This window comes from Corvus kubaryi, unplaced genomic scaffold (genome assembly GCF_017639235.1).
Source record: "Corvus kubaryi isolate FWS band 111438036 unplaced genomic scaffold, C.kubaryi_AGA036_p1.0 65294, whole genome shotgun sequence".
Classification (NCBI taxonomy): domain Eukaryota; kingdom Metazoa; phylum Chordata; class Aves; order Passeriformes; family Corvidae; genus Corvus; species Corvus kubaryi.
In genome coordinates this window covers 1-23,422 of record NW_024581899.1, presented here as the reverse complement: position 1 = coordinate 23,422, position 23,422 = coordinate 1, and the positions used below count along the sequence as shown (strand labels likewise).

The 23,422-nt window shown below is 45.8% G+C and overlaps 2 protein-coding genes and 1 long non-coding RNA gene across 4 annotated transcripts; 2 read left to right on the top strand and 1 right to left on the bottom strand.

Annotated features, from left to right (window-relative positions):
* The first annotated feature begins 38 nt into the window (after positions 1 to 38).
* LOC121673252 (coiled-coil domain-containing protein 117-like) lies at positions 39 to 6,804 on the top strand. Of its 2 annotated transcripts, XM_042046411.1 has the most exons (5): positions 39 to 485; positions 1,175 to 1,225; positions 1,587 to 1,820; positions 3,147 to 3,284; positions 3,819 to 6,804. In XM_042046411.1, the coding sequence occupies exons 1-5, from the start codon at positions 193 to 195 to the stop codon at positions 4,069 to 4,071; spliced, it is 969 nt and encodes a 322-aa protein (XP_041902345.1). In that variant the 5' UTR covers positions 39 to 192; the 3' UTR covers positions 4,072 to 6,804. The 2 variants fall into 2 exon arrangements, with proteins under 2 accessions (XP_041902345.1, XP_041902346.1); XM_042046412.1 differs by lacking the exon at positions 3,147 to 3,284.
* A 2,859-nt stretch (positions 6,805 to 9,663) lies between these two features.
* On the bottom strand, positions 9,664 to 12,741 carry LOC121673251. The gene is given in 6 exon segments (XM_042046410.1): positions 9,664 to 10,675; positions 11,400 to 11,507; positions 11,510 to 11,563; positions 12,097 to 12,231; positions 12,312 to 12,408; positions 12,481 to 12,741. Coding segments are annotated over 6 exon segments (1,161 nt in total). The 5' UTR covers positions 12,690 to 12,741; the 3' UTR covers positions 9,664 to 10,117.
* Positions 12,742 to 13,013: 272 nt separating this feature from the next.
* On the top strand, positions 13,014 to 15,425 carry LOC121673248. Its single transcript, XR_006019165.1, has 2 exons — positions 13,014 to 14,363; positions 14,950 to 15,425. It is a non-coding gene; the product is annotated as an uncharacterized LOC121673248 (long non-coding RNA).
* Positions 15,426 to 23,422: the final 7,997 nt, after the last annotated feature.

Sequence of the window (23,422 nt, the reverse complement as noted above, 5' to 3'; positions counted from 1 at the left end):
CAGTGCTCGCGGGTCCTTATCCGATCGCGGCGAAAGGCCTGGAAGGAGCTGGGCTGTAGCGGCGGCGGCAGCCGCGGGCCCGGCTCGGCCCGGCTTTCGTGCGTGGCTCCTGCGGGAGCTCTCGGGCAGGGCCGGCGCGTCGCGCAGCGCGGATTGCGGCGTTGATGTGTGCTTTCTGCCCCGCAGCAGGAAATGGCAGCGCTAGGCAGATCCTGCCACGGTATCCCGGCGGGCTCGGCCGTGGAGCTCCCCGCGGCTCCGGCCGCTGCCCCGGACCGCCACGGCCCGCAGCCCTTAGTCGGCAGCCACGGCCGTCTGCAGCCGCCCGGGATGGTCATGGCAGGGATCGGAAACGACGGCGCCGATGGATCCTCCGGTCTCTGTCTGCAGAGCAGCTTCGACCTGGCCTCCCTGGCCGCGCTCGGGAGCCACAGCGAGGGGCTTACGGTGGCCCCGGTGAGCTCCTTCAGCAGGAGCCGCAGCCAGTAAGTGCCGGAGCCGTTCCCGCAGGGCCGCGGCCGGAGCACCGGCAGCGGGAAACCGCGGCGGGCGCTTTGCGAGGCGGCTGGAAATTGTTTCCTTGTAGCAGTGTTGCACTGGTGGGAGGTTAAATTGTACTCGTCTTAGGACCTTGAAGCTGGCTGGTGGGGGATAAAGGAGCCTTTTAAAAGGCAAGAACGGTGATCGAGTGTACTAGCATCTTCGCACACTTTCAAAGTCATGTATCTTTTTGGGTTTTTTTTGTAAATTTTTATCTTTCTTATATGTGAGCACAAAAATCTTAAATTATTCTATAAGACATTGAGTTTTGATCACATTTGAGTATGTCCCTGTGATACAGTGTATTACGAGACTCGAGCTGGATTATGTGTTGTTTCTTGAAGCATTTGAATTTTAGCAACAATTGGTCTTGCCCCTTGTGGAAAAATAAATAACATAAAGGAGAAGAAATTAGCATGGAAGAAGTTCAGAGAACTGAGCAATTACAGCCGCCTTTGACTTCCTTTGGAACAAAGTGGTCATTTATTGTTCCAAACTTTTACTCCCTTCAGAGCTGGTGACATACTGTGACTGTTGATCTTAGCTGAAATTTTTAAAGGGAGGAAAATATTTGAAAATATCAGTGTAATCAGAAGATACAATTTGAAGCTAAGTAACTGTTTTTCTTTTGTAGTGTCTCTGTGCGATGTGGAAAGAAGCATAAGCTAGAAGAAGAGGCAGAAGGGTAAATTAATTTGTCTTTTATAGCCTGAAAAATCCTGATTTGCTTTTTGTTTTGTAAAAGATTTGAGCACATCTCACCTACAGTACAAACAGGAAGGAAATCTATCATTGTTTCCATTTGGAACTCTTCCCTTGAATTGCACATGAGCCCGAATGCATTTCTGTTACCTAATTAATTGTGTGGCACTGATTCTCCTGAGTAGGTACTCACATTTTACTAAGAGCAATGTACATTTATTTTCTTTGTTGAGGTTGCATTGCCATAGTGTGTCAAAGCTGCTGAAACACGTTTTGTATAACATTTGTTCCTGTAGAATGCCACATTTCTTTTTTGACAATTGTAAACTTACTTTGTTTCCTAGCTGTCCTGTGCGGAAGAAGAGACTGACAGGAGCCAAAAATTGCCCTTTGAATCCCAACACTGAAGAATGGATTCTTTGTGCAGGTCAGCAGGCAGCTGGGGAGGTAGCAAGTCAGTATGGTGGCAGCGGTCCTGAAACTGCCATGTTAGAAATTCCCTGTGAAGAAATGGATCAGACAATGGGGGAACAGCAATGCGAGGTTGCTCGCAGGAAACTTCAGGAAATTGAGGACAGGTAAATGCAGGGATTGAGTAGCCTGGCTTTGCTGAGCTTTCCCTTTTTTGGTGGGCATTTAGGGGTAAATCTAGCCCTTAGCAGTGTGATAACACTGCTGTAAATCTCAGGTGAACCTGCTGTTCAAATGATTTCGTTTTAGGCTGCCTATGGTCCTGTGAGTCTTTAGGCTGATAATGTGAAATGAAATTGAGGGTGCTAGAGCAGGAGATGCTGAGTAAATAGCACCCTGCTCACAGTCATTGTGCAGCTTTAATACACCATAATGGGATTTAGTGCTCTTCTGTGAGCATCCAGAGCTCAAATTCCAACAGTTACCTGCTCAGACTTGAGCTCAGTTTTTTTCAATCAACCGCAGCTTGTTCTGTGATTAATACTTAAAATAGATGTGAATTTGTCAGTGTAGAGAGTAGCATGAACCAGAGAGGTCTCTGCACATATGCAGTAAGGCTGAGATTCTTCTTGCTGGTGGTGTGATGTGGGGTAATGGGGTGCTGGGAATGGCATGTGTATGTATCAGTTGATTGCAGTTGAGCTGGTATTCCAAAATATCTAAAATGACCACTGCAGATGATAAGAAAAGCCAAAAGTTACAGGAATTGAAAAACAAGATTGTTTTGTAAATTATTCCATAGATGATGCATGAGGAGAAGCAAGGTGCTGTTAGACTGTTATTTTTTTCATGGATAAATCAGAGTAGTGAAGTATGTCTCTATTATCTGTTTATATCTGCCTTGGGCCCCTTGGAGGATTGTTCCCTGTTCCCAGCTACTCTGCTAAATTTTCTATAAAAGGTTTACCAAAACCAAAGGAGATGCTTCCATTTGTTCTAAACGCTTCAACAACTTGTGCCAATTTAATCTCAGAAACTGGTGCAATGTTGTGAAAAGTGAAGCACTGTTTTCAGTACCTTGGCAATCATTCTCAAAGCCCAGTTATGGGGAATTGAGAAGGTAAAGCTACTGCATAGCTGAGACTCACCTGTGTAATGTGACTGAATGGTACAGTTTGCCCTGGAGGGAATTTGTTTATTTTCTCTCAGTGTATGTCTGCACTGACAGGGCTGGGATAACAGAGATAACCAAGCTAGCTCAGGTACCAGAAGTGGCATTGCTGCTCCAGTGGCTTCTGTGGTAAGAGTCCTTCTCAGGGTATTTTGGCCCAAGAGAGGCTCGTGTTAACATGGCCCTGCTGCTTCTGGTACCCAGCCTAGGTCAGAGATCTGCACAGAGCAGAGCACGTAGATGTGACTATAGTCTGCAGTGGATGTGCCTGATAACAGTATGCTCAATAGTGTTTATCTCCCTCTTCCCCCTCCATTCCTAGGATAATTGATGAAGATGAGGAAGTTCATGCTGATGGAAATGTTAGCAATCTGCCCACTCTTATCCTGTCAGATACCCTTAAAAAAGGGATGAAGAGGGATTTTGGTGAAGTCCTGACAAAGAAAATAATAGAATCTATGTAAGTTTTGGAGGAAATCATGGTGCTATGTAGCTAACATGTGCAAATGAAAAGAGAGACCTCGTTTCATGTTTATGGAGATGTCCTTAATTACTGCATGATGCAGCCAGCATTGTATAACAGACCATTCACCTGGTTAAAAATGGGAAAAACTGTCCTAATGTAACAAAAGAAATAAGTGTAACTGTAGTGGTCATCAAGTGTCTGTTTTGTACTCCTCATTTCTACAGATTGAAATTTGTTGAGTGAACCATTATAAGTTTTGTTTTTATGTATATGAATTTTCAAAATGAGAAGGTCCTGAAGTGTGACCAACAGTGGTCAAGTTTGGTGCAAAAAAGAGAGAAAATACAGGGTTAGAACTAGAAATAATGGAACTGGTTAGGGAAGAGGAAATTTAATAGGGGGGAAAAAAAGGCTTATATTTTCTGGAATACAGTTCTAAGCTAGCTCAAAAGATGATGATACAAGTCTTCTGCATTTAATAGATGTGCTTTGAGAACTTAAATTTTACTGAAACTCCATCCTTTCTAGGAGCCGTCCTTCTATGGAGCTGGTGCTTTGGAAACCTCTTCCTGAATTTATGACAGATAAACTGAAGTCTGTTTCTGTTAAAAACTTCAAGCAGCAAAGTACAGAAGGGTGTCAAGCTAAGCAGCCATCCCCAAGAGCTCCTTTTGACCCACAGACTGAAACGTTCCCTGGATCGCAACAGACTGCCATGTCTCCAGATCCATATGCTAGTTTGGGAATATCTGGGTGTGCAGAAGAAGAAATGGAGTTGTAGATGCCAGATTTTAGACTGGAAGTGGTGAGCTTCTGATGCTTATTGTTGGTGGTTTTTTATTTTTTTTTTCTGGTTTGATGTGTGAATCTGAAGTTATATTATTTGGTTTTTGTTTTCTTACTAACCATCATAAGGACATGGTTTGGCCAGGAAACACTCTTAAGATTTCTGTGTTCCAATCTGTTAAATATTCTTACTTTTACTGAAAAGGTAATTTAGAGGCCTTTGGAACAGGGAAGTAGCTTTCCATCTTGCTTAATGGTGAAATATCCTCTTAATTGCCCTTGGTAAAGTATAAAATCCAAATACTGAATGTAACTGTGGCTTAAGCCACACCTTTCTCTTACTGAGCCATTAAGACCGGTGCACATACTATGCTTGGCCATTTGGTTTAATTTGAATTACAAAAGGGTATGTAAAGGAAGAAATACCTAGTAATCTAGTATTGGATAGAAGAGCAATTCCTCTGGTAGTACAGCTTTTCACACCATCTTATGTTTGGACTTGATGTAAACTCAAATGTAGAAATTGTACAATCTGTGGGGTGGTAGGGAAGGAATGTTACAGCTGAGCATTAGTCTTCGCTTTTTAGAAAGTAAATCCGGTGCTTATAACTTGCAGGATACCTGCTCACTTCAGTCATCTTTGGTTCATTGGCTTCTAAATTTTATTTGTGGGTTTTTAATGTCCTCCCCAAACAATGCAAAGTCTGGAGAAAAGTAGTTCTCAGCAAAGAGATTCACATTTTACATTGTGCTGAGATTCTTTTGATGCATTGAGTCGGAAAGTCAGTTGAAGACAGTGTAGCTTTTGATGAAGTGAATGGCATCCTTTAATTTGGATAAACATGGTAAATAAATCAGATACCAGGGAGCTGCTTGCTGCCATAAAGAGGGTCAAATGCTTGATTATTGTCTGTAACCGAGTCCCAGCCTTTGAGACTGCTGGCATTGGTGGTGAAGTAAAGGAGATGCCTGTCTTCTTTCTGAGAGAATCTAGACTTAAAATTTAAGCCACAGTATGTGCCAATAATGTAGTGTCACATTTTTTTATACAGATGTATGCCAAAAGAGTTTTCTACCCCTGAGCAGGGTGCCAAGAAAAGGAATCCACAATTGCTTGTACCTTTTCTCAGTGCACAGCAGTTCCTTATGCTTGAGGTTCTTTGACTTGTTGAAGCGTTTTATCTTTTGTTTGTAAGTCCTTGAGCTTTCTCAGAGATACCTGAATTGAGGCTTTTCCTAAGAAATTCCTTTCCAAGTAATAGGTTCTGTTCAGAGTCCTACATCCCAATCTGGTTTTGACATCTTGCTAACATGAAGGAGCAAGTACACAGTAATGCAGCTGCTCACATAAGAAAATCTACTCTTCCTTTGCACAGCTGAGATAATCTTTGTGATGATACTCCTTACTGTTGAATAACCCATAGCTGAAAGTTTAAAATCAAGCTTCTCTTTTTGCAGTCATCCTTTATTTCCTTTTGGTTGTTCAGAAGATACCCCTGTTTGTTAAACCCTGTTTATCTTGCTGCTTTTGTTGAAGGTTGTCTGAAATTTCCTGTCTCTTGATAAAACATTTCAGAGCTTCACTAAAAACACTCCAACATTTCATTAGGTATTACTCTGGAAACCAGTATGCACCTGTACTTATTCTGGAAGGTTTATTAAGTTGAAGAACATGTGCAGTGTATCTTGTTATAATGTCTAATTTCATTTCAGGGTCTGCTATAAATCTCTCGCATGAACTGTGCAGAATTTCTTATGTATTATTAAGCTGCTGAATGTGCTTAAAACCTACAGCCTTTGACTCACTCCAGTGTCTGAGTAGAGTGTAAAGCAACACAGTTTGGAGAAGGCTGTAGTCACTGCAGGTAGAAAACGTGGTGCCTCCAAGTAAGTAACTGGTTTTCAGCTTGCTGGATTATAGTAGAAGTTCAAGGTTGGAAGTATTTTAGGTGAAAGCTCTGAATCCTAAATAAACTGAAAAGAAAGAAGGAAAATTTCAAAAATGTGATGAAACCATCTCAGTGACACTAAAATTGCAACAGAAGATGTAAAAAATTGTAGGAGGCCTAAATACATCAAATGATGCAGTTGTTTTCCTCTTAAAACCACCAGATTGCATATCAGATTTGCAGAATAAGAAATTGTTGTAGATGGCTTTTAAGCACACGTTTTTTCCTGCTAGGTTTGTACCAAAGGTTGTCCTTCCTCTTAATTCAGTGTCGATAGGGCATCACTGACCTGTTACCTGCTATCTAAAACAAGAATATAGTGGTGCACTATTGACGAAGACCATGAGATGGAGAAAAATTGTCTTAAGAATTTTGCTTTGACAGAAAACATTTGCTTTCATTTTTTCACAACGCATTTCTGCCCTTGTGAAAGGAGACAGTGGGGTTGATTAAACTGATGGAAGAGTGGGCTAGAGTGGGAACCACCTGTCAGGAGCACTGAGCAAGGTCCTCACTACAGCAATCACTTGTAGAGGGTGATTGGATGAGAGATCAAGCTGTGGGCATTTACAGACTTCTGTATTTGTGAGTTTCATTTGTTGTTGTCTTCATTAAAAGACTTTTATTAATGCTGTTCACAAACGGGATGGCAGATGCGATGCAGTATTAGGAGAAACCTTATTTTGAAATACAGAAGATGCGATTCTGGTCTGTCTTCTCTTGGGACCAAATCACCCTTTGTATGTCAGTTTTCAATAAATTTTCTAAAATATTTTTTAGATGGCTGTTTCATTCCTGGTAAGAGTGAAAAAACCTTGGGAGCCCATGTCCAGTCCTTCAGCTGGACAGTAAAGTACTCTTCTGGCTTAAGGAGATTGAATTTAACTATGTCATCTCAAAGGCATGTCCCTTTTTTCCTTCACAGTATTCAGCAGGACAAGGGAAGGCAACAGCTGGGTAGAATAAACCTGAAGCTGCCAGAAAGGAAGAGTTGTTTTAATTCTGTCACAACCCAAAGGCCTCTGGCAAAGCAGTAGGGGTACCAAGAAGTGCTGCTGTAGTTTGTGCTTTCAGATCTTTCATTTTACTTCAGAATAAAATCATTCAGAACTAAGCAAGCTAGGTATTATTAAATTGTAAAAAAACTTGAGAGTTTTAAAACAAATTCAGATTTTAATAATTTTGTTGGAGTATAACACTTTGCTTTTCTGTTTACCATCTTCTGTTCAAGAGTTTTTGAAACAGCTGAAGGAAAAAAGGTTGGCGTGGTAGACCAGCATTGCCTTTGCTTTTAGGACAGAAAAAATAGCACTTCCAATTTGTATTAAAAAAAAACAAAAACAAACCAGTCTTTTCTAGGCAGGGCCAAACATTGACTTACTTATATTGTCCCTTGGGTAATGGTGCTTCAGTGCAGAGGAAAGGAACAGTGTGAAAGCCAGCCCCTGTAAGATTGTGTAAGGTTCTCCTGGCTGGCGGTTGTGAGGGGGGTGTGGCTGGGAGGTCATAAGGTCTGGAGGAGTATCCCAGTTACGGGGCCAACCCTGTGGTGAGGTACAGAATTTATTTTGGTATGGGCTTGGAACTGGACTTTTAGTTATTCCAGGCCCTGTGTCTTGTATCAGTTAGCTAGAGCAGATGTATGGCTTCTGTCATGGATCATTTATGTGAACCACAGCATCTGGATCCCTGTGTCTGAGCCAAGTAGGACTCCAGGAGACTGAGCAACTGGAAAGCAGTAGCCTGCAGGAAACATGCTGCAATGATGAAAGCTGCTGCCCTCTGCTACCCTTCCCCTGCTGTCCCAGCTTTGCCTGGCTTTAGTTTAACTTGGCATCTCTCATCTACAGGAAGAGCTCAGATTACAGATCCACAGTTCAGAGTTTAGATTCTCACACTTTAATCTGGGGAAGTTCACAGTAGTGCATTTATTTAAAAACCCCCCTCAATCTGCCTTGGTAGCACTTAGTGGACATGATTCTAGTGGAAAATACTAGTGCTTATTGGAATTCAGAATGGTATTAGGCTTCTAGATGCCAAACAAGAACTAGTTCTGTGTTTTTAGTGGAAGAGATCTCAAATATTAACAGCTTGTCTTGGGCCCCAGTGCTCGTAGTAAGTCAGGACAAAGCATGCCAGGATATAACTGTTAAGTTGAAAAAGGGGAAGCAAAACAGTGTAAAGACCATGTTCTTGAGCATTTGTCTCCTGTGCTTAACAACGTTGAAATGGTAACACAGCCCATGTTCTAGTGTGATGGAAAGGACACTAACTTCTTAATAACACACACACTTCTTAATAACAACACACTTGGATTTTTTTAGCCGTTGAAAATCGCTTGCTCGTGGTTGCCACGAGGGGCTGGGGCCCCGTGGAAGGTGGGCGGGGGCTGCGGGTGGGGCCGCTGCTGGCAGGCTGGCCCTGCTCGGGAGCCACGGGGAACAGACCCTGCCAGGAATCATCTGCTTCACCCCTGGCACTGCCCTCACACTCCACCCCGCACACGGTCACTGTGAAGTGCCTGGGGAGAAGCCAGGAACAGGCTGTACCTGCAGAGACTCAGTCCCAAACATCAAATTCTCAGGAACACACACACTTCCTGCAAGTACTGCAGTACCAAACAGAGCCACTTCCATCAATTACTATGTTTACTCACGTATTGCACTACTTAAGAAGGGAATTTAATGTCATACAAAGTTCCAATAATGCTAACAAAAAGTAATGCAAAACTACAGATCAAATCCTCTCTTCTGTTTGTTTTCTGGACTCGCAACAATTTATTTGATAGTCTTGCAGCCATCCCTGTTCCCCACCTTGAAAGTAAAGCAACTTATTCTCTAACTGCTTGGATTTTCAATCTAAATTTGTTTTACTATACACCTGTAATCTTTACTTCTATCTACTATTCCGATAGAATCCTTCATTACAAACTAGGTTACCCAAGCTTGTAATCCAAAGCAGTCCTATCACCTTTAATATTAGTGACTGAAACACCTCTGGTTTTCTTTCCTTTCCTGCCCCAAGTTATTTTTGCCAAAATTGAATGCAAAACATGAAATAGTACTGAAACCAAGAACAGCTGCACCAACACCTGCAACAGCTCCCTTAATTTCAATATAAAATTTCAGTTTCTTCTGCCTCTCCAAGTCATTTTAATATTGTAATACTGGAGCAAATGGACATGGACAATGAGGAGTTGTGCTGTGGTATTTGAAATTAGCTCCTGACAAGTTCATTTGATGCTTCAGGATTTCCAGTGGTAACACAGAATCTGCAACCTTTTTCACACTATGCCTGTCTCGTACCCACCTCCCTTCAGACTGAGCATTTTGGACAGCATTGCTGGCCACCACAGTGCCACCACTGCCATGACTTCTGAATACTCAAAACTTGAAGCTCATGCCACCTGCCTGCCTTATAGAGGCTGAAGGTCTTGCTCTAGTGGCTCTGGCCTTCACACAAACCTCTCTATCACATCCAGTGCCCCCAAAAGGAAACCGAAGCTTCCAGCTGCAGACACCATATGAGCACTGCTCATCAATGCATTGTGGCAGGATGAGACACCGAGAGACCTAAACTTAAATTCTCCAAGGCCCAGATACTGTCCCCTCCCCACTGAGTTCTGAGGCACAAAAACGTCAGTGAGCTGCACTGCATTTTAATTGCAACAATACAGTTAAATATTAAATGGAGAAAGCAACTCTACATAGCAAATGGAAAAGAAGCATTTAGTGAAGCTGTAAGACTTAGAGATTATTAAGGTTCAGCCCAGTTGTCAATACATGAATATCCCACTTAAGTTTTTGGTGTTAAAATTTTAACCTGAAACCAAAACATTTTCGGGTTCATACAGAGTTAGCAAGTTACTGAGAAATAAACCTGCCTCTCTCCTAAGCCAACACTGATTGGGGGGAAGCCAGGGCAGGACAGAACACCCCAGGCTTTTTCATACCATCACGCCATCTACTAGCATGGGTAAAAATTAGCAACACTTTTCTGAATGGACTTGATTTTCCCCACACACACCCCTCAAAGGGGCATATGCTGGTATCTTGCCAGGACAGTTATCCAAGGGGAGTTAACACTACCAGGTTAGACACTGATGAGCTGGGGAAAGAGTTCCTTGGCAAAACTATCCTCCCACGCATGGTCAGTGCCAAGCGGAGACGATGTATCACTGAAGGGCGACAGGGATCCTTCATACCCAGAGTCACTACAGCCATCCAACAAGTAGCTTGAGGCTTCAAGATTATGACAGGAAGAAAGCAGATGAGAAATGCCCAGTTCAGGCATGAAGCTGTCTACAGGTTCCTTCTTCACAGACACTGGGACCTCAGCGATAGCCTTGTCGTCAGATGAAGAGAGATTTTCTTTCTCAATTTTCACTAGCATATTGGTTTGGTTGCCCATTTCAACAGGAATCTCCACTACCAGGGGTTTTGTATACACGTGATCAAACCTTATGAGTTCATTAATGGCTTCCAGCTTAGCTGATGGGGACCCCAAAGAGGGAGACAGGGCGGTTGGTATGGAATTTGTTTCTCCAGAGATCTCTTCCTCCAGCTTTTCCAGGCACGTTGACTCTGAATCAGCATATCTGAGAAACATCTCTGGGTCCAGACTGTCCAGAAAGCCCAATAGGAGATCAGACTGCAAAATGAAATACTATTTTAGAGGGACAGTTTATTACTGTTACAGCCAAACACCAAACACAGCATCTGTTAAACCCCATGTGGAAGTTAAAATACACTAATGCAATTACAGTTGCTTTCCCAAGAACAAACACATGGTTAAGGCAATTACTTATCTTGCAGAAATTCACAGAATCTGCCAGCTCAGAAGTGACCACACTAGATCACATCTGGTCCAACTTCCCTGCTCAAGCAGAGTCATCCTAGAGCACATGGCACAGTATTGCACCCAGACGGTTCTTGACTATGTCCAGTGAGGGAGACTCCACACCCTCCTGGGCAGTCTGTTCCAGAGCACACTCATTCTTTGTCCATCATACACGCATTTGAGATTCACAGCCACTATTAGAAGCTCCTTGAGATCTTGTACCCATCAAGTAAAAACACCACTGTGCCTGCCAGCTACACAAAGCATAGACCAAAACCTGGCTTAGGCAGACCTGCACATGACCAAAGCTGTGGGGGCTGGGTTTTTTCATGTGGGTGTTGTTGAACTCCTGTACTCACTGGATACAGCCTAACAGCTGTTCTGAGCCACAGGTATGACATTCCAAAACTTGGAAAACAAACCAACTATAAATGGAAATCATCAAATGATTTAACATCAGGAAGTTATAACACTAGTCTTAAACCTACAGTGGTTCCAAATTTCATGGACAGTTTGTATAGGACTTGATGCTCACCTCAGAGTCTGAAGAGTCACTGCCACCAGAATCCATGTGGAAACTATCAGAAATGGTGACTGCTGGGCCTGCACCTGCTGCAGAGGAACACGTAGTCTGAGTGCTGCGGACTCAGCGGACCCGGTCACCAATCTAATCTCATCCACCTGGGATTCCTTCACAACCTGTACCAAGACAAAAAAACTCAAGTCACTGCAAATGTTCTTGCAGGCAGTACAGAACGTAATCTTGAAGATCATAATTTTTCTGCAAAGGTTTCCATCATTAAATTCTTTATTTACTTGTTCTGTAGAAACCTGAAGGTAAGACCACTTCCAAAGTTAACTGAACCTACCATATACTTGCGTATTTCTTTTATTTGCCACTTTGAAATGAGAGCCTCACCCTCCCCACCACAACTCCTGTTCTCATGAGACACGCCTATGTGACTATAACAGCTTCTACTTCACTTCTATAACGAGACACAGAAAAGCAGATAAAACTGTCTTAAACCAGCTTGGAACTAGTCAGCTTTCTACCTCCCACACTACGAGTGGCACCCATTTCGACTTGGCAGCTGCTGAGTTTCAGGAGAGCCTCCATTTGGAGGACAAAGGTATTTCCGGCATATCCGTGCCGACAGCACCGAGGTTACCCCGGGAGGGAGCGGGCCAGCTCTGCCCGAGCAGGGGGCGGACACAGCAGCAGCGCGGCTCACCTGGAACTTGTCACCCTCCTCCTCCTCCGTCTTCAGAGCATCTAAACCCAGGCGGCAGCGGAGCTCCTGGTTCTCCCGCACGAGGTTACACGTCCTTTCCCGCAAGAGCTGGTTTTCCCGCAGCAGCTTCTGGTTCTGCAAAGAGCCGTGAGGCAGGGAGACCGCTCATTACCACGTCCTCCTCCTCCAACCCCTTACCTCCCCCAGCCCCTTACCTCCTCCTCCAGCTCCACCACCTGCTGCTCCAGCTCTGTCATCCGCGCCTTCTTCCTGTCGCGGGCACTCTGGGCCGCCACGCGGTTCTTCAGCTTCCTGCGGGGCAGAGCGGCCATCAGCGCGACGGGAAAGCCGGAGCCTTCCCACCCACCACTGCCCCCCACTCACCTGCGCAGCGCCTTCTCCTCCGGGCTCAGATGCGTGAGCCGCTGCCGCTTGCGGGCCGGCTGCGTGGTGTCCATGCCCGGGAGGCCGGCGTCGGCTCCTGCCGGCAGGACAACAGAGAGATGCCGGGCAGCCGCGGAGCCGGGAGCCTCGGCCGCTTTGCTGGGGATGAGGAGCAGCCGCGGGGCCGCGGCACCGGGCAGCGCGGCCATAGCGGAACGGGAGGACGGCGCACACGCTGCCCGGCGTCACCAGCGCGGCCGGCTGCGCCCCGCCCGCATTTCTACCATCGTGGCTCTCGCTCATTGGCTGGGGGCGTGACGTCACGGGAGGCAGAGCCCGTGATTGGCCCGAGGCCGAGAGCAAGGGGGGAAGCGAATTGCATCAGACAAGGGGGCGCTCGGTGGGGCTCTGGCGCGCGGCGGGGGGCGGGGCTAGCGGGGGGCGGGGCTAGCGGGGGCCGTGAGGGGCCGCGAGGGGCCGCGAGGGGCCGCGGGTCTGGGGCCATGAGGGGCCATGAGGGGCCGTGAGGGGCCGTGAGGGGCCGTGAGGGGCCGCCCTGGCTGCCCGGGCCGTGCTCGCCCGCGGTGGCGGTCGCCAAAGTTGAGCAGTGCCTTGAGGAGGCGGTGAACCGGGCCTGGCATGGCGATGCAGCTGAAATCTCTCTCTGGTCTCCTTTCCGGAGCCGGTCTGTCACAAGCAGTCCTAGGCAGAATCCTGGGGAACACAAGTGCCAAGAGTGGAGCTGTAGCAGATGCCATGAGAATGGGCTAAAAACGGGCTAAGAAGACCGTAAAAGCAGTGAGGTTAGTGATTGATGAGTGGAAGTTGCAGGAGATTGGGCAGAAATCCCTCAGGGGTGTCACACCGCTGCCCCCAGCCTGTTCCCGAGGAGCAGCAGTGCTGTGTAAGGAGTGAAGTGAGCATTTCTGTGGTGTCTGACGAAGAAAATCACCCTGCCGCGATGGGTTGGTGTCAGATCTGATAGATCGTGGGTTCAGACAAATAAAAGTTTTGTAGGTAGAAAGCCTCGAAATACTGTGCCCATGGGGGAATGCAGGTGTTCAGCAAGCTCCCAACAGCAGCGCACAGCCATGCAGGGCAGCGAGGGTGTTTGAGCTGCCGACAGCTCCGTGCCTGAAGCTTTCCAAGTTTCCACTTGTGACAGTTGCCAACGACCTGAATAGTTATGAAATGTCGAGACTTTGGCTGCTCACAATTGTTTCTGAAAGCCGTTTGTACATTGATTTTAAATTAGTTGAGATGTTAAACACTAAAGGAAAAACATGAGCTTTAGAAGATCAAAGACACTGGTGTGCTGGTTTGGCATTACTCCAGCATTGGAGTTCTGCCAGGCTTTCATGATACAGAGAACAAACTGCATTTGTAAGCTTGTGTTTGTTCTTTTCTTATGCACTGCAGCATGACATTGAGCTAAGGCTGAAAGTTCATCTTTCTACTTTGACACCTTTGTGAAAAATATGGCAATTTTTCGATAAGCCTTTTAATCAAAGTGCAAAAAATTGTTTGTTCTGGTCCTGCTAAGCCCCTTAGATGCTGGCCATTGAAAACTATCTGCTTCTCTTTTGTGTGTCTCTTCTGGATTTGGACTCATGTTTCTTCTGTAATTCTAATTCCCAATTTAAAGTGTTACTGTTTTCTACCCAAATGTAGGTTCAGTATTAATAACTGCTTCAGATTTCAGACATCCATTTCAAGTTGCCCTTACCTGCAAGAAAACTGTTGAACAGCTGCCTTGCATTGCTGATTTGTAATATTTACAGCTATACTGGTGAGATCTGATTTATCATGCTACGTTTTGTCATAAAGATCTCCAGATGTCTTGGTATTTTGACTGAAGAAAAACCCTAACTTTCTGTCTGCAGGTGATTTAGTTTTCCTATTCAATTTTATATCGAACCAGAGCCCATGTAAAGCACGTTTCCTTTTGCAACAAACACTTGTGATCATGAATAAACCACAGAAGTGCAGGGACATACATGCTAGTAGTGGTGCCTGAGCTGCTTCGCAGCGATGTGTAAACCAGACACAAAAGTGGAAGCTGCCCTTGGCACCGGTGGTGTCTATTGTTACTGAATAGAATAAGGGCATCCATTAGCATGTCTGGTGTTGGCAGTAGTAGCTAGCAAAAGAAGGGCATGACACCCTGCATTCTAGTCCTGTTGAATAGTTTTAGTAGTACTAAGACTAGCTCTGGTGCCGTTGCTGAGAATATATTTAGGCTCACAAATATTACGTTACTACCATTAGGATACATAAAGAGTTTTATTAAATATATGCTTGAGTTACTGGGTAAAAGAGTGCCAACGAAAAGGCCCATAAAGCTGGTGTTGCACTGTGACACCCTTCCAGAGAGTTTTAATGAAAAGGCTTCAAGTTTAATTCTTATTTCCACTTTTTTTCCCCTTCACTGTTTACACATTCCGGTCTTTGTATTTTTCTTTTTTTCAGTCATTGGATTTAATCTGTGATCCGTGTGACTCAAGAATGCTTCTCACCCTGCCTTTCACCCCGCTGGGGAGTTCAGCACTACCACCTAGGATGTGCCAATGAGGATACTCTTGGCTGTCCTGCCAGAAATGACATTAGTTCCTGCTAAAATAACTTTATGTTCCAGGTGGCCCACCCATCAGAGGAAATAATTTTGTTTAACGAAGGTGGAGAGGCTTTGCTCTTGTGTAATATCAGATACAGAGAAAGAAATGTGTGTTGAATGTTATCTACATATGAAAAAAAGGAGGGAGGTAAAATAGAAGAAGGGGGTGTAGAGAAAAGATTAACTGACAATCATAATCTGAGAGAGAGATTGCTTTGCCAAATGTATGTCTGAAAATACTTGGAAAGTGGCCCGGGCCCCCAAGTTCTTGACAGCAGCTGGAGTGTTCCCATACCTGTATCAATAGCTGATTAAATGAGAACAGAACCTGTTTTGCACCCTAAAGGTTATTCAAAACCTGCAAAATATACTCATTTTGCTTATTCTTAAATTTTGTCATTACACACTGGGATTCAGGAGTGCATCTTTCAGAGTTTTAGTGCTCTCAGTCTCAGGGCATATGCAGAATCTGTATCCTCTGGCTACTGCATGGAACTGCCACCCTGCCGGAAGCTCACCTTGGAACTTTTTTGGGCAGTTCAGTTCCATTGCCCACATTCAAAGAGGTTGTGCCCTATTCCAGGTTTAATGGTAGCTTAGTAGCAATAAATTTCAATGCAGTACCTCGGAAAAAGGGAGATGGGAATCACACTGCCCAAAGGCCAGTTGTAGATGCATGTGTAGCAACTGATTAACTTGATTTTTAGACAGTGTGAACCTGCATTGTGGCCTTCCTCTGTAGCGACCCCTTTGCATCACAGATTTTTTGGCAACAAAATCATCTCATGTTTCACAGCTTCTAACATTTTGTGTCTGTCATTCCTTTTTTTATTGTTACAGAATACAAGATGGGAGATTTTTCTTAAAATGATAATGATATATTGTCTTTTAAAGAGTGATAACAGTAAATTTGAGATCAAGCAATCTCTATAAAAGGCTCAGAACGTTCCTTGCATCTCCATAGTATCTTTTTTCCTCTGAATTTCACTTGCATTGTAATTCCAATCTGCTTCATTTTTAGACTCCTCTGAAACTCGAGAATTCATTGGTCTCAGGCAAGACCAGAAATTAACAAATGTCTATAATTTTGTAGCAGTTGCAATTTTTTGCCAATTTACTAATTTTTTCAGAAACCTGACATGCTTGTTAAGCAGCAGAGGTGCCAGAGTAGGGACAGCTTCCTAATCCCCCTCACACTGTCACGGAATGCTGATATAAAGGGAAAATCTACCTGCTTACAAGGACATGGCAGTATTTTGAGATAAAGATCTTTTGATTTCATTCGTTCTGTCAGAGAAGCAAATTTCTCTTGCACATTCAGAGCTTGGAGCAAACCACTCATGGGAATTTAAAAGAAGACAAGATATCCACACCACAGTAAACAGAAAGGCTGGCAACCCTGTGCTACCAGTTCTGTAAAAGTGAAATGTTACTGGAAAACTCTGCAAACATTAGTCACGTAAACAGATCTTTCTACATAGCCACCGGATGCCCTTGGGAAGGTTTATGCCATCTGCCAGTCCTTGAGAGACTCCAGCTGGGAATCAAACAGTATTGGTCACTTGGCCAGGAAAATGGGCTCAGGCCAGGTAATCTGTTTGATGGGCACCCCTGATGTCTGCAGGAATCCCGCAGGTCAAGAGGAGGTTGTGGATGTTAGTTGTCATTTGGGCATTGCTTAGTTGTTCTGGCTTCTGCTTCCAAACACCTTGGCCCATCCCCTTCCCACACCATTCCTCAATTCCTCTATTGATTCTACTTCCATTGCATGGATTCCCTTTCCCTTTAAAAGGCCTAGCTTCTGGTACCTCTGGTGCTTGGTTGTGGTTTGTCTGACTGTAATGCCTATTTCCATGCGTAGTCCTACTTTAGCTCTTTGGCTTTTCTCTTTCTAGCTTGGTCCCAAGCACAGTGTTCCCCTGCAAAGTTCTCTCATCCTGCTGGCAGAAAAATGTGGACCAGAAAGTTGTGCAGATTATGCAGAATTTGGAGGTTCTGGGAGATGCCGCAGGAGTTGTGCACAGAGAGGTGTTTGCTCACCTGCGTACACTGATGCATGATGATACATTAGAGGGGGTAGTCACAAGCAAAAGAAAAAAGGTAAAGGTCCTACCCTTACTTGAGATGATGCAGCAAGTGCATTGTTGGGGGCAATGCTGCAGAATGTGCTTGGGCAGTACAGGAGAGACTGAACTTGCTGCTGTGGTGTCCCAGGGAACCGACAAGGCAGTTCCCAGTTTTGTGCCAGTGTCTCACATGTTGAGCAAGCGCTCTGAGGAAAACACTTAACTTGAAATCTCACATGCCTACAAGCTCCTGTTCCAGTAAGTTTTTCTGTTTGCACATCCTGGTTCAGCACTGAAACCTCTTCTTGGAAAATACCCAGGGAGGTAAACAACCATGCTTAGGAAAACTTGATGGCTACTTCCTGTTGGCAGAAGCTAGCTTTTCTTTGGAGCAGTGCCAGCATTTGAAAGGAAAAACCTTTTCTTATTTCTTTGGCATTCCCTAGGCTTTGAAATTCTTTTAGAAGTCCAGAGCCCCTGAGAGTCCTGGAAAGAGTCCTTTCTCATTTTGTAATTTTGAATTCGTTTCCTTATCTTCTTCCATTTGGGTGCCCTTTTGTATGCAGAACCCTGTCTCCAGCTGTCATGTGACCCTGTGTGAAAAGAGGAAATTATCAGGAAATGTAAAGTTAGGAATCAGTTCTGTCTCAGAATAGGTTCAGCACGACCTAAAATGTGGGGGGGGGTGGGGGGGGGGTGTAGTCAGAATCATCCATCTCTTGCTTCCTACGTTTTTGGTTTGCTGACTCCTCAGAGGGCACAGGCTAGCAGCTGGTGTTCAGAGAGGGACAAGTCTATTATGCTTTCTTTCTGGTAGCCTCACTGATTTGCTCTGTTAGTGCTGACTTTAATGATAACTCTTATGTAAACAGACAGGGACAGCTAAAGCCCTTTATCTACTAATTAAATAGATCCTATACTAGTAGTTGAATGTGGAAAATGAGTGTTTTAAGGTGATAAATTAAAAGTGCCAGTCAGATCTTGTTACTTAGGTGAGTCCTTAATACAACAGATAACCCAAGATGGAATAGAGTAAATAGTTGCTTAACTCACCATCACATGAACGAATCCATTGTTGATGTAGGAATTCCTTCATTTTAGCCAGTAACATTTTAAGAACGTTTTTTGCTTTTGCTAGTCACAGATGGTGAAATCTGTTTTCTGGCTTTAGCATAGAGTTCTTCCTATTGCAATTAGTATTAGCAGCTGATACATCATACACTTCAACCACGTGCTTCAAATATATTCTGTGATGTTTATATATTGTTCATTTTGTACTATTGCTTGAAGTAGAGCTTCATGAACAGCAACTTTTACCCTATATTTACTCCAGAAACACTAATAACTATGTTGAATTAAATACAGAAGTGTCAATATCTAGGTTGTATATAAATATGATTCTGTAAAATATGCAGAGTGTGTTATTTATGTATTATTTACATTGGCTGCTTCTTCAATATCATGAGTGAAGAAACTGCTAAGCACTGACATTATGAACACATGAAATTAACAGTAATCTAGGATTTAGTGCGACTCTAACTGAAAGTGAGTAGATGTGATACAGAGAAATCTCAGGAACACAAGAGCACAGTGAAAGACATTTCTATGGATGCATTTGAGTGTCTTTCTTGCAGAATGGATACTGAGAATTGTGGAAAATATGGCTCCAAATTTTTTCCAAATCCATTCTGTTCCTGTCAGCCCTTGCAGAGATTTTAGTCGATCAAAAGGCATATATCAATAATTTCCTAAGTTTGTTTCTTAGAATTCTTTTTTCTTCTTTTAGTAACATGATCTGCTGTGCCTGCTTGGTGAGGGCCCTGAAGGAAAGCATCAAGCGTGGCTTGCAACTGTCTTGCAACTCTTATTTGAGCTTATACTGTATATTGGGCAATAATTTGCAAAAAGAAAAGGCTGCAGTTATCTAAATAAGTGTATTTTCAGTACAATTTACATAATTCAGTTTTACAGACCTGATACATTATTATTTTTTCCCTTCAGTAGACAATTACATGTACAGAGAGGTGAAGGATTCCCAAATTACTATGTTTCCCCTTCTTACAGATTTAAAAGACTACATATTGTTTAAAACACTGGAAATCTTAACTATTCGAACATTAACTAAAAATTTTGTTTGCAAAAATTTTTTATAATTGAAGTTGTTTTGTCTAGTCAGTTGGTTAAGTTGCTTTGCTTTGATGCTGGATAACTTGGATGAATTGTGTTTCCAAACCTTAAATATCAAGAGGCAAAGCCACAGTTGCACGACATTTTTTTCTTACTAAAAATATCCACTGACTTCTCTTTTTGGTCTTTAATTAAGCCAACAAGCTACAATGGTTTGTTACTTTAATTTAGAATAATTGACGATAATGATGAAAGCATCATTTTCATAAATATTAAAAAAAAAAAAAAAAAAGTTGTCCATTACAACTTTCTGTTATAACTGCAACGGCAAAGTTTGCCTGCGTGAAGATGCAGGGCTGTGGGAGATAGCTGTAAGGCATCTCCTGATGTCAGGGATGTCAGAGACATCTCCCGCCCAGCTCCGGCTCCGCAGGCGCCCCGGACGCGCCCTGCAGCCCCGGGCGGGCCTCGGGGGACACCTGCTGGTGGCCGTGCCGCAGTGCAGCCGGCCCCTCCCCGGCCAGCCTCCGGCCGCCCCTTGGATCGGCGTGAGGAGCTGCTGGTGCTCCTTCAGAGTGAGAACTCGTCAAGCACTCGGGTGTGTCCGAGTAATGCTTTAAGTCAGTCCTAAAACAGAATTGCTGTGCAATTCTGTCTCAGAGAAAAAGGGCAGGCATGTACATGTCCTTGAATTTACTGGAAAAAGGACAGCACTTGTTCCTATTGCTTATTAAGAGGTACACCAATATCATTTACTTATGAAATAAGCTCTGCAGAGCACGGTGTTAAAACATGTAGGGAATGTGGGCAGTAGTCCGAGTTATCAGTTCCTGAAAACACCTGGACAGGCATATGTGGGTATGTGAATGAGACAACCAACTCTCTTTATCCTTCCTGTAGACAGCTGCTCTGAGGAGATTGTTTTGGGCTTTTTCTATAATGTTCATCACAGTATTATGTGCGTACTTCACTAACTTTGTTTTCTCTTGAGCAGAGGGAGAAGGGTTCTATAATAGCCATTTCTTTGCAAGGGGAATGAGATGTAGGAAGTTCAGTGTCAAAAGCATCCTCTAGTGTTGATTGCCTGCTTCTGAGATAGAATTACAGAATTGTTTATGTTGGAAAAGATCTGTAAGACAATTGACTCCAACCATTCCCCCAGCATTGCTAAACCACTAAACCATGTCCCGAAGTGCCACATTCACACATCTTTTAAATCCCCCAGGGGATGGTGACTCCACCTCTATCCATGGCAGCCTGTTACAATGCTTGACAACCCTTTCCCTGCAGAAATTCTCCCTAATATCCAATCTAAGCCTCCCCTGGTGAAACCTGAGGTTTTTTCCTCTGGTTCTGTCACTTGTTAACTTGAAAGAAGAGACTGAGTGCCTAGAGAATGCTTTCTCAGACCATTTGGCATTGCACATAATTTAGTTAGGCTCAAATCACAGCTCTCACTGTCCTCAGCTGTAGTTATAAATGCTCGAGACTTCTGTATTCAGACCCTGGGCCTCAGTTTGTTATTCAGGGGGAAAAAAAAGAAAACATATCTGAAGTATTATGGCATAACTGAATTGTGAACTGTATGCTGCCAGCTGGGCAGGATGCCAATTAGAAATATTTGATGCTTTAATGATAGACAGTCCATTCTCTTCCTGTAACTTCCTGCTTGGATTTCTGCCCAAGTCGAGGGAACTTGGTGACCTGAGACCTAGTGCCTCATGTCGCTCTCAGTATTTGACTGTGAGGCTGCTTCAAGGCAATTTTGTTGTGTTTGTAGTCCAAGTGGAGTGGATCAGATCTTCAGCAACTCTTATTTTAGGCGTAGGATGCTGTCCACTTGGTATATAGAGCCCCATTTACATATTTTTCCATAGGTAGTTTCCAGACAGTTTAAGCTGTTCCTATGTTGATTGTGATGTAGGAGACCATGTGTTGACTAAGCATCAGCCATTTGCCTCATAGGTGAAGGAAAATCAAGTAGAGGTAGTTTGCACTAAGGGATTAAAATGCTTCTGTTTAGGACACTAGATGCCATGCATTTCTGAAATCATACTGAAACATACCTAAAATCTAAAATTTCCACGTTAACCACATCTAAGTTTGCATAGTGCACCACAGTGATGTCCCTTCCAGCTCCCTTTCTAAGCATGCAATAGTTTTGTGGCCTTTGCTCCACTGTACCATAGTCTTGGGTATTTTGTATCTTACTGTAAGAGCCCAGAGTGTATGGTCCTGTGATCCCTTCTTGACCCTTTGCCACTGAAGAAATCTTCCATGATTTGATACGCTAACATTGCTCACTGTGTCATGCTCAGGATACCACTACCTGGTCTTCCCCTATAACAAAGTATATTTAAGAAAAGATCTGGCCATTTGTAGACTATGGTACTATTTCTTGTCAGTGAGTTAGGGCTGGGCTTTGTTTCCAAACATTGTGTTTCATAGCCAACAAGGGATCTTGGATCAGTTTGTCTCAATCCTCCTTGTCACTGGGTTATACTTTTAGGCTGCGTAACATCATGTATGTATTAATGAGTTCCATGACTTGGCTGTACATACTTCTGAGGGGAAAATGTGTAATTGGCTGACATCCAGTACTTCTGCGAGACTGAAACAAAAATCATTACCAACACATTTTCCCCCCATCATTGATGGAGGTTTTGTAGACTTGCACTTACACCCAAGCCAAAGAGCCCAGGTAACTCAGCCTCCCCTAACTGAATTTCAGGAGACTGGAATCAGGGGGCTGATTAGCCAGTCCTGCCCTAGACACAAACGAGAATCCCGCTGGCTGCCGGCTGCAAATAGTTGGCACATCCGTCCCTCGGCGCAGCGGTGCCTCTCCAGAGGATAGGTGCCCGTGGTACGTGTGTTGACAGAGCACTGCTCCGCCCGCCGGGGCACGTCCACCTGGTCTGTGCCACCGGCGGGGCTGCACCGCGCAGCCACCGCACTCGGGATCCGTCCCTAACCCACCCGAGCATGGCCGGCGGCCCCGAGCCGCGGTAGTGCCGGGAAGCGGCCCGGCCGACCCGCTACAGACCCCGGCCCGCAGCCCGCGGCTGGGCAACGCGGGAGCCCCGGCACCGGCGGGCAGCAGCCTGGCGGACGCGGGCCCGGGCGCTTGCCACAGGTCGCCGGGGCTGCCCTTCGCCTCCCGGCCCTGCAGGCCCGGCCGCGTGGGAAGCTGATCCCGGCAGGGCCTTCCCGAGTGCCGCTCGCTCTCAGACCCGTGCGGGGCCGGGTGGGTCCGGGCCGGACCGCCGGCAGCCACGGGAACCGCTCGGCTCGGCCGGGCCCGGCAGGGCTGCGGGTGGTGTGTGCACGGCGGGAGGGACTGAGCGGGTCAGCGCGGCGCGGAGGGCGGGGATAACCCCGTGGTGGCCGTCACGTGGAGCAGATGAAAGGGAAGCGGCTTGGCAGGGCGGAGAGGAGCCGGGGCGAGGGAAGGGGAGCGCGGCAGCGAGGAGCGGGGTGCAGCGCGGCGGGAGGGCCGCTGCCATGGGACGCTGACCGGCCCGGGACCCCGGCCCCGGAACTGGAGCCGCTCGGGAGAGATGCGCGGCGGCGGGGCGCCGCTTCCTCCCGCCGCGCGATGAGGGGCTGCGGGGCCGGCGCGGGGCTGCCCGTGCCGCCGCTGCCGCCGCCTCTGTTGCTGCTCGGGGTGCTGCTGGCCGCGGCGCCGGGCGCGGCGCTGGGCAAGGAGACGGCGTTTGTGGAGGTGGTGCTCTTCGAGTCCAGCCCCAGCGGCGACTACACCACCTACACCACGGGGCTGCAGGGCCGCTTCTCCCGCGCGGGGGCCACGCTGAGCGCCGAAGGCGAGATCGTGCAGGTGAGCGCGGCCGGGGGGCGCCGCCTGCCCCAAGATGGCTCCGCGGGCCCGGCACCTGCGGCACAAAGCGGGGCCGGGCCCCGCCGCCCCACGTGCGCCGCGCGGCCCGGGGACGCGGTGACAGATGCGCGCCCGCGCACAAAGGCCCAGCGCCGGCCTCACCTCGCCGGGCCGCCTCGTTTTGACAGCCGGGCGCGCGGCGCGGTCTCTGCGCGGCGGCAGCGGGCGGAGCCGAGGGCCACCTCACACGCGCGGCGGGCTCCGCTCCGCTCCGCTCTGCTCGCCCCTCCGCTGGGC

Excerpts from the sequence above, each read along its gene's own strand:
- LOC121673252 (XM_042046411.1), top strand. The coding sequence starts at position 193 with ATGGCAGCGCTAGGCAGATCCTGCCACGGTATCCCGGCGGGCTCGGCC. Across the intron at positions 1,226-1,586 it reads CTAGAAGAAGAGGCAGAAGG|CTGTCCTGTGCGGAAGAAGA; the intron begins GTAAATTAATTT and ends TTTGTTTCCTAG. Across the intron at positions 1,821-3,146 it reads CTTCAGGAAATTGAGGACAG|GATAATTGATGAAGATGAGG; the intron begins GTAAATGCAGGG and ends CTCCATTCCTAG.